This window comes from Ursus americanus, chromosome 23 (assembly GCF_024610735.1).
Source record: "Ursus americanus isolate L20-20 chromosome 23, mUrsAme1.1.p, whole genome shotgun sequence".
In the NCBI taxonomy this organism is placed as follows: Eukaryota; Metazoa; Chordata; class Mammalia; order Carnivora; family Ursidae; genus Ursus; species Ursus americanus.
Genome location: NC_142149.1, coordinates 2,723,323 through 2,733,459, shown reverse-complemented (window position 1 = coordinate 2,733,459; position 10,137 = coordinate 2,723,323). Strand labels below are relative to the sequence as shown.

At 62.2% G+C, this 10,137-nt stretch overlaps 1 protein-coding gene across 2 annotated transcripts; it reads left to right on the top strand.

The window, feature by feature from the left end:
• On the top strand, positions 1-8,364 carry ENPP7 (ectonucleotide pyrophosphatase/phosphodiesterase 7). 2 transcript variants are annotated; one of them, XM_087854030.1, is made up of 5 exons: positions 1-395; positions 1,623-1,768; positions 2,968-3,594; positions 4,238-4,622; positions 7,561-8,364. In XM_087854030.1, the coding sequence occupies exons 1-5, from the start codon at positions 125-127 to the stop codon at positions 7,722-7,724; spliced, it is 1,593 nt and encodes a 530-aa protein (XP_087710156.1). In that variant the 5' UTR covers positions 1-124; the 3' UTR covers positions 7,725-8,364. The 2 variants fall into 2 exon arrangements, with proteins under 2 accessions (XP_087710156.1, XP_087710158.1); XM_087854032.1 differs by having other exon boundaries at positions 5,227-7,624.
• Positions 8,365-10,137: the final 1,773 nt, after the last annotated feature.

The following is a 10,137-nucleotide window of genomic DNA, read 5'->3' as shown; positions in this document are numbered from 1 at the left end:
CCTTCTGAGAGCAGGTGCGTGCAGTCTCGTCTTCAAGAAGGCACAGTCCGAGAAGGCGCAGGGCAAGCCTGGGCCAGCTGACCCTGGGACTTTGCTCTCGGCAAGAACCAACCCAGACACCTTCATGTCTGGAAAGCTCCTCATGGGGCGCTCGGCTGTCCTCCTGGCCCTGGCTCTGGCCGCGCTCCTGGCTCCAGGGGCAGGGGCTCCGCTCCGCAGGAAGGGCTCCCGGCATAAGCTGCTGATGGTGTCCTTTGACGGCTTCCGCTGGAACTATGACCAGGACGTAGACACCCCCAACCTGGACGCCATGGCGCTGGATGGAGTGAAAGCCCGCTACATGACACCGGCCTTCGTCACCACGACCAGCCCCTGCCACTTCACCCTGGTCACTGGTGAGCATCGGGCTGGGGCCTGGGGGCAGGGAGGGGCTGAGCGACTGGTGAATGGACAGAGGGAACCCGCTGTGTGCACAGAGCTCTGTCCCCCGTGCCGCATAGGGACAAAGGAGACCAAGGAGGGGATGCTGTCGCTGGGAGACACAGCACAGCCGGGGCGGGGGGGGGGGGGTCATCAGCAAGCTCACTGTTGGTGGGAACTTGTACAAGGCATCAAAATTCCCAGCAGTCCCTTTTTAAATAGTGACCCCCAACCAAGGTGGCAACCCAGGAGGGCTTCTGGAGGAAGTGAGCATGGCCGGGTTCCAGACAGGCAGGAGAGATGAGCTTGAGTCTGCTCTTCCCACTGTAGCCCCCGAGATGCCCTCAAACCCTCCATGGCTCTGTTTGGGCTGCAAGTCTAGAATGCAGGCATCAGGAGGGCCACGCTCCCTCGGGAGACTCTAGGGGACCCCGCCTGCCACTCCCAGCCTCCGTGGCGCTTCCATGGCCTGTCACGCCAACCCCAGCCTTCTCCCCGCCGCCCCCCATGTGTCTCACCTCATCTCGTGAAGACGCTCATCCGTAGACGTAGGGCCCACCATGACCCAGACTGCCCTCATCTTACCCTAACTCATCACATCTGCAAAGACCCTATTTCCAAGCAAGGTCACATGCTGAGGCTCCGGGTCGCCGTGACCTTGGGGGGAGATCTATTTGGTACAGACGCTCAGCGCTCATCCGTATGCCAGCATTCTGTGACCAGGGCCCCCGCTGCAAACATCAGGTTCTCCCCTCCTGCGTGTCCCCTGTTGGATGGAGATGCGGGGGAAGGGGCACACTCTCCAGCGTCCCTCCTCCTGCAGCTTCTGGGCACGAGGGCATGTGTGTCCCATGCAGAAAGTGAATTTTAGAAAACAGCTCGGGGATGGAGCTCCACGTGGTGCATTTAAGTGTCTCCGGGGGTTCTGCTCTGTGACTGGGCCACAACTGTTTCATTAGTTCCCTCCTGATAACCATCTGTGTCGCTCCTGGTCTTTGCGAAAACCCACGAGGGTGCAGATGACACCGTGTGCTTGTTCAGCTGCAGGAGAAACCACCAGAATGGGTCGTAGAACCTGAGGGATGGAGAGGATGTGCCTGTGACCCCGAACGGGGCTCCCCTGGGGCCACGTGTGGGAAAGCCCGCCCGCTTCCCCCCTGCCCTCCACCTCTTCCCTCCCCTCTGCCATCTCCTCCCCACAGGCAAATACGTGGAGAACCACGGCGTGGTTCACAACATGTACTTCAATACCACCAGCAAGGTGAAGCTGCCGTACTACACCACGCTGGGCATCCAGGCGTGGTGGGACAACGGAACCTTACCCATCTGGATCACAGCCCAGCGGCAGGTAAAGCTGCCCCTGAGCCCACGGACGGCAGTGGGGGGACAGGGAAAGGAGGGACCTGGACCGGAAAGGCCATGACCTTGTGACGCGATCCTGGGCTCCCAGCATGGAGGGGTATTAAGTGGGGCCCCGAGGGCGGTGGGTGCTGGGTGCTGGGTGCTCCCACCAACAGGTTCCGTGGCCGTGCCCAGTCCTCCTTGCAGCCCCGGGACGCAGAGGGATGGCCATCCTCCCGGCGGGAAGGGAGACGGCACCCCTGGTTCTGGCTCTGGGAGAGGGGGTCCACACAGGAAAAAGAATGTCACTCAACAAAAAGGCACCTAACGATGAAACAGCTTTCTGCCTTCCCCCTTCCGAATTCCTCTCGGGGCTGGGCAGCTGACTTCCTGAGAGCGAAGGATAAGCTGTAGTGTCGAGCCCAGGAACTCCCCCATCTCGCAGTGCTCTGGGGGAATGCCTGGCCCCCAACGTGTGGCTACTCGTCAGCGAGGTCAAACAGGAGGTTTTCAAGAGGAGCCCAGAATAAACTTCGGAGCCCGCGCCCGCCCTCTAGGCAGGGCGTCCGCTCTGGTCGGAGTGCCTTCCCTCCAGAAGGAGCTCCGCGGACGCCAGGCTCACGCACAGAAAGCCAGAGCTGAGAGCCTGGCATCGCATGGTGCTTGGTCTAAACAGAAGGGCAGCTGGGGAGTGGACACGCAGACAGGGCGAGCTTGGACGTATGGTTGAAAGGACAGGATCTGTAAATCAGCAATCGATTTATGAAAAGATAGACGGATGGCCAGGCTGAAGCCTGGAAGGGCAGGCAAGGGGACATGGGTAGAAGGGCCCGGACGAGAATACAGTAGGGAGAGGCCAGGCTCCAAGCCAGAAGGGGAGGGCTGTCCGGGCAGCTCAGCCTTGGGGACCCAGGGCCATGGTGACGATGAGGACACTGCTTCTCTGGGGACAGTTTTATATTCATTATGTCACTAGGGCTGGGTTCACTGGGCTCCTGCTCTTTCCTCTATAAAATCAGCATCAGCCATGGGAACATAAGAGTATAGAAGGCCTTCCCAAAAAGAAAGGCCAGGGCCTGCGGCGGGAGCAGGGCTGAGTGAGCGGGCAGAAGGGGTGGGCGGGCGGGGGCAGCGGTGACCTCGGCGGGAACGGGCGGGGGACAAGCCCAAGGAGGCCTGTCGCCTTCATCCTGCCTTCCCTGGCAGGGCTTAAAAACTGGCTCCTTCTTCTACCCTGGCGGGAATATCACGTACCAAGGCATGAACCTGACGCTGAGCCGGAAGGAGGGAGCTCTGCACAACTACAGCAACGAGGAGGAGTGGAAGGCCAACATCGACACGGTGATGCAGTGGTTCACCGAGGAGGGCCTGGACCTGGTCACACTCTACTTTGGGGAGCCGGACTCCACGGGCCACAAGTATGGCCCCGAGTCCCAGCAGAGGAAGGACATGGTGATGCAGGTGGACAGGACGGTGGGCTACCTGCGGGACAGCATCAGGAGAAGCGGCCTGGAGGACAGCCTCAACTTGATCATCACGTCCGACCACGGCATGACCACCGTCAACAAGCAGGCCCCGGACCTGGTGGAGTTCCACAAGTTCCCCAACTTCACCTTCAAGGACATCGAGTTTGAGCTCCTGGACTATGGGCCCAACGGGATGCTGCTCCCCAAGGAGGGGATGCTGGACAAGGTGTACGAGGTCCTCAAGGATGCCCACCCCAGACTCCACGTCTACAAGAAGGAGTCCTTCCCCAAGTCCCTCCACTACGCCGGTCACCCCAGGGTCACGCCCCTGCTCATGTACAGTGACCTCGGCTACGTCATCCACGGGGTGAGCTGCCTGCCCGAGGCCGGCTTGGGACGGGCTCCTTCACTGGGCGGCTGGGGGTCTCTCCATTTCTGTTGAAAGCATGCCCTGGTGCTCACTAGTCCCCAGGTGGAGGGGCGCTGGCCACCAAAGGGACACACCCATCACTATGCAGTCGGAGTGTGTGCATCGTGCACGTGGGTGTAAATGTGTGAGGTCTGTGTGCATATGGGCTTTGTACATGCCGTGTGTGCATGTGTGTGCGTACGTGTAGGGTAAAGTGTGGGAAGACTGGCCGTGAGAAATGAGAGAGAGGCGAGGGCAGGAGCCCGCTCTGCCGTCGGGGGAGAGAGCCGAGGGATGCCGGAGGGGAAGGAAGATGCAGGTGGGAGCGAGGGACTCGGGAACAGAAGCGCTGATGAGCACAGGCACCATGGGCTCCCAGCGCCACCCCATGTGCGTGGGGCCTGCGCCTGGGCCACCAGGTCTTCACCGAGGCCATCCCTCGCGCCTGGATCTTTGGGGGTTCAGAATTCTGAGAAACCCTCCTGCCCCCATGTGTGAACCCCTCCCAGGGTTCCTCTGTCCCCGCAGGGGTGCTGCTGGCGGAGAGGCGGGGGAGGGCTGGGAGTCCCAGCAGAGGCTCAGGACCTCCCCTCCCCCGCAGAGAGCAAATGTGCAGTTCAACAACGGAGAGCACGGTTTTCACAACGACTTCATGGACATGAAGATCATCTTCCGGGCCGTGGGCCCCAGCTTCAGGAGGGGCCTGGAGGTGGAGCCCTTCGAGAGCGTCCACGTGTACGAGCTCATGTGCCATCTGCTGGGCATCGTGCCCGAGGCCAACGACGGGCTCCTGAGCACCCTGCTGCCCACGCTCCAGGAAACCAGCGGCAGGCCCCCAAGCACCCTGCCGCCCACGCCCCAGGGAACCAGCGGTGGTCCCGCGAGCACCCTGCTGCCCACGCCCCAGGGAACCAGCGGTGGTCCCGCGAGCACCCTGCTGCCCACGTCCCAGGGAACCAGCAGCTCACCCACGGGCTCCCCCTCAGGTAAGGAGCTGCCCGTCCACCACCAGGCAGCTGCGGACAGCGAGTGCCTGCACCGCCCTGACCAGGGAGCATCATCGGCCGCCTGGGCCACCTTTTCCTTCCCTGTCCCCGACTCCGGAAACATCTCACGCCCCTGACAGCAACAGCAGGCTTTGTGCTCCTGGCAGCAACAAGGGGAGAGCAGGTGAATGGGAGCCCCCTGGGGAGATGGAGGCCAGAGAAGCAGGTGCTCTGCCCACAGGACTGGTCCTCTGGCGAAGTCCACCTCCAGGGTCCCGGTTCCACGTGACCTGCTCGCTCACATGGCCATGTGAGGGCTCCTTTTGGGATTCTTCCTCTATTGGCCTCCCCCCACGCGCCCCTCACCCCCACCCTGGCCCACCCCAGGAGCAGAGGTCCCCTGGGAGCTGACAAGATGGCAGACCCCAGTGGGGGCCTGGCCGGTGGTGTGCGGGCCCTGCTCAGCAGGGGAGGGGCCTTGGTGAGAGCCGAGGTCAGGGGCTTGTGGGGCAGCGGGGGAAGGGCACCTGGCCCACCATCAAGGAGAAGAGGTGCAGACATGCTCCCGCTTCCCTCATTCCCTGGATGCTCTGAATTTCCTCAGGCTCTGCCCTCCTGCCAAGCGGCCGGCCCCCCCTGGTGACCGGACTGCTGGTGGCTGTGATTCTTCTAGCCAAGGTCGCATAAAGCCCCACCACTCAAGGTCAGAAGCCCAGGAGGTGGAGGGAGGGTGGGCCCGTGTTCCCTGCTGCTCCGGCCTGATGCCTTCACTATTGACCTGGGCCCCCACACCGCGGCGGAGGGGAGTCAGTCCTCGAGACCCCCATGGGCCCCTTCCAGCCGCTCTGCTCTAGGCTTGCCGAAGGTCTTTCCTAAGCAGGCAGACAGCCCATAAGACCGGAACCCTCCCCAGCCTCCAGCCAGCCTGTCTTCAGGGTCTCAGGGCTCCGCCAGGGACAAGAGAGACCTCAGAAGCCATTGGGGTCCGGTGTGTAGGGAGAGCTGCAGGGGCAGGGGTCCTGGAATACCCAAGGAGCCAGCTGGAAGGACTCGCATGCTGTGTGACAGCCCCATCTTGTTTCTGCCCTGGGGTGTCATGCCCTCCAACCAAAGCAGAAGCAAATCCCTCCTTCCTTCTCAGACCACATGGTGGGAGCCTGCTCGGCGTCAGGCTCTGGTCTGGGCTCTGGGGATCCGCAGTGAACGATGCAGCCTGGGCCCTGCACCCCAGAGTCTGTGATTTAGGGGCACGGAGGGCGGACAACAGGAAGAGAACAAGTCAGTGCACGAGGTGACGCATGGGGTCCGGTGTCATGGCAGAGAGAGGACCGGGCCACGGCGGGGAGCGGGAGACCCGAACGAGGAGGATGAACCAGCCTCACCCAGCCAGGGGATGAGGTTCCAGGCGGGGAGGCAAGGGAGAGCCCCTGAGGTGGGACCAGCCCCCCAGGGGGGACGGGTCCTCGTGTTTGGGGATGCGAAGGGAGGCCCGTGTGTGGAGGCTGGTAAGCGTGGACACGTACGTGATGAGCTGTCCATGGACAGAGGGAGCAGGACTTCCCTGACCGGCAGCGGGGACCCCCTGCCAAGTGACACAGGGGTACACCTGATTGGACACCACTGATTAAAGGAACACAGGACCACCAGGCTCGGGAGGAGGGACGGCCGGTTAGGACAGTCCTTCGGAGGTCTGTGCAGAACATCTCGGGGTGGGGGGGGGGGGAGCGGGGAGTAGAGATGGTGGAAAATGGATGGGTTCAAGATTCCTTTAAGGGGCTGCCTTTCAAGGTTTGTGAGCCGGGACCAATACAGATGCGCTACGAAGTCCGCATCTGCAGCTCGAGGCCTGGGCTGCCCGGGGAAGGACGGAGCGGCTCACGGAGACACGAGGAGAGACAGGGACGTGGCAGCTCAGGTGGCATGGAGGCCGGAAGACAGAGGGCCTGCCGGGGGGTGTGGTGGGGCGGGGGCTCTCACCAGCAAATGGTAGAGCTGGATGGGACCAGGAGATGACCTGGCGGACCCACTCTTACCCAGACGGGATGCTGCAGCCGGAGAGGTGAGCTGGCTAGTCGGGGACCCGCTCCCTGTGAGAGGCCGTGGTGTAAGAAGATTCCCTAGCCCTTCAGGCTCTAAAACACATCCACGACATCCGAGAGCTGGGCTCAGGCCTCACAGGCGAGGAAAGGGATGGGAAGACCACATGACTGTGCTGGGTCTGGGGGTGGGGGTGCCCCAGAAGCGCGCCAGCAAACCCACTGTCCAGACCAAAAGCAGTAAAAGCGCCGACGTGTGGCCTTTGCCATCTCTGGTGTCAGTGTTCCCACTGAGGCCAATTTCAAGCTCCCAAAGCAAGATCGCAAAGGCCAGGTCAGGAAGAGACCACAGAGTCGGCCCTCAGCCAGAGCCCACGCCCAGCACGGAGCTCAGGGCCCTGGGGCCGACCTCTGCTGTTGGCTTGGTCATCACGGCTGCTGAATCCAGTTGGGAACGAAGGCTGCTGCCTTGTGGGCCAGGTTCTTCACTCCAAACGCAGTGCCCGAAGGACTTGTGTCTCGCCTGAGACACGGGGCAGCCCTTCACCATGACCTAAGATCCTCCCTACCCAGGCGGGAGCAGGCAGAGCATCAGGGGAAACCGAGGCACCCCAGGCTCTCCTCCCCTCCGGGTCTGCAGTGTGCGTGGCATGACCCCCAGCCAGGCCCAGGAAAGTGCCCCCAGCCCCACCCACGCGTGCCCTCCTGGGTCCATCGGAGGGTCTGCAGTTCCCACAAGGGTCCTTTTCGGTCACAACCTCACGTGAGTGTCCGGCTACTGTTGGCCCAGCCTGCTTCCCACCACTCCCAACCTCCCTGCCCTCCTGCCTCCTCTCCTCCCGCACACGGGTCCTCTCCCTGCCCAGCCCTTCCCCCCAACCAACATACTCTTGTTCTTCCAGGCCTGCTTCTTCCGGGAAGCCTCCAGGAGCGACCCTCTCATGGCGTGAGTCTGCTGGACATGGATGAGCCCGTCTCCGACCTGACCACAGACCTCAGTGCCCCCCAGCCCCAGCCCATGCTCAGTCGTTATGGTGCTGGCAATAGGGCCACTGCCCACGTTTAGGCCTGGGAACGCGCAGGGTCCACCTCTCCCTGCCCGCTCCCCTCCCCTCCCCTCTCCTCTCCTCTCCCCTCTCCTCTACCCACTCCTCTCCCCTCTACCCACTCCTCTCCCCTCGTCTCTCCCCTCTCCCCGTCTTCCCGCCGGCCCCGCCCCAGGAGCCGTGCCGTCCGCGGCCACACGGGGGCGCGCGGGAGCACCGCGCCGGACCGTGCAGACCCGCGGCTCAGCCCGGCGGACCTCACAACGGCCTCCAGCGCCAGCGGGGGCGCAGGCTAGGGTCGCTTTGCCTCGTCGAGTCCGCACGCCGCCGCCCCGGTGCCCATCCCGCCGGGCTGGCCGGCTGCTGCTCCGGCGGGGGCGAAGGACAGCCTGGCCGCTGCACCCCCAGTGGCCAGCTGTAAGGTGCGGGCCTTTTGCTCCAAAGCCTGCTGGGTTTTCCAACAGCCTTACCAGCTGGCCCCAGGCCGTGATGAATTCCTGATGCCTTAGGCCGCCTAACAACTCCTGGGGAGCCCCTGGGTGGGCCTGCCAGGGAGAGGTGCCACAAAGGGTGGGATGAGAAGGCTCTTTGTGGACTGACGGGGGACCAGAAACTCTAAGCCACATTGTTCAACCAAAAAAATAATAAAAAAGGTGCAAACACTGCAAACAGTAGACCACCCTTGGTGGGGGTGGGGAAGGGGAGGGGGAGAGAGTGTGCACGCGGCACCTCTAAACACCAGGACAGCAGTGACGGGCTCCAGAGAGGGCGCTGCGTGGCCAGGCCACGAGCACCAGGGCTGCTGTGCACCCCTAGTCTGAATACCGTGAATTAAAACGACTTTCTAAGATCACGGGCTTTGGAGCAGAGCAGCTCCTCCTCCAGGCTGTCCCCACCCACAGGCTGTGACCTTGTGGTGGTGGTGAAAATTCCCCAGCCTCAGTCTGCTCATCTGAACATGGTGGGGGGAGGCAGTAAGGAGCGGCTTGCCTCCCTGAGATGGGCCCGGGATAATGCGTGGAGGCACATGCCTCATCATGTGGCCATGGGCATGGTTAGACTGCTGTGGGGCGCTGACCTGTCCAGCACAGCTCGGGAAACAAACCCGGCTGTACCAGCGTGAGACACGTCCTTTGAAGGACGGGTTTGCAGGATCCGCCTGTTCCTTGCCTGTGAGCCCCCTCTCCCCTCCCTGGGCCCCTTCTACCTATGACTGATCTCCTCCTCCATCTCCAGGGTCCATCCCTACCCACCCTCGGCAGCTGCCTGACGGGCTGCGGGAACTGGAGTCCTGCCTTGGCCTTAAAGGCCCTCTGCCCCCGGCCCCAGGTCCAATAATTTTCCTAGAAGAAACGCCCCACTCCCACGGCAGCCTACCCTGGGATACCCAGCCCTGCCTGCTTGCATACGCCAGCTTCTGACCCTGGACAGGCCCAGATCCCGTCTTGGCCCTCGGGACTCGGCCCCGTCCGGCTGGGGAGGACCACGGGAAGGATCCATGCGCGTTCACAGCTGGAGAGCAGTGAGCAGACACAGGTGCCGCTGTAACCACCATGACCCACAAGTCTCCGAAGCACACCCAGCCTTCCTGTAAGAAGAGCCCACCGTTGGGTCCCTCGGCCTAGTCTACCTTCCAGGGGATAGGCCGACAGATACCTTAAGAACCGCTCAATGACTTTTTCAAAGAGAGAAAAATAAACAGGGCTCCGTGCTGTGAGGCTCAGTTTCCATTTGTGCCACTGTGGAGGTGGCGTGTGCACAGGGAGCCACCCTGAGCTCCCACACCCCCACACTCACGAATGCAATGCTGTGGGCCCCAGGCAAGTTGCTAACCCCTGGGCCATTTCCTCACTGTAAAATCAGGAATAATAGCAGCACCCGTCTCACAGGCAGGTCCTAATGATTAAATTAGTTATTTTTTTGAGATGTTATTTGAGAGAGAGAGAGAGAGCGCATGAGAGCACACACGCAGGCAGAAAGGCAGGCAGAGGGAGAAGCGGAGTCCCCGCTGAGCAGGGAGCCCGATGCAGGGCTCGACCCCAGGACCCTGGGATCATGACCTGAGCCGAAGGCAGATGCTTCACCGGGTGAGCCCCCCAGGTGCCCCTAAATGAGTTATTATTGCAAACCGCTTAGAACAGGACCCGGCCCACGGAAGGCCCACGTGTTCCGCGTTAGGACTTAATGAAGAGGCAGGGAACGGCCAGGGAGAAAGTCACAGCTGCTCTCTTCTCAGTTCCCCTCCAAGCGTTCCTGCTTCTCTCGCAGAAAGTTTCGATCCGGTCAGTGACACTAAGCCTTAAACGCCTCGCCGCTGTCGCTGTCGCGGGGACGGCCCAGGCTCGGAGCTGGGGTGGGCAGTGTGGCAAGAGTGCCGTGTGACAGCACTGGTCTCCGCTTTGTCTTTGCTTCTATGATCACCTTCCGTTTGCA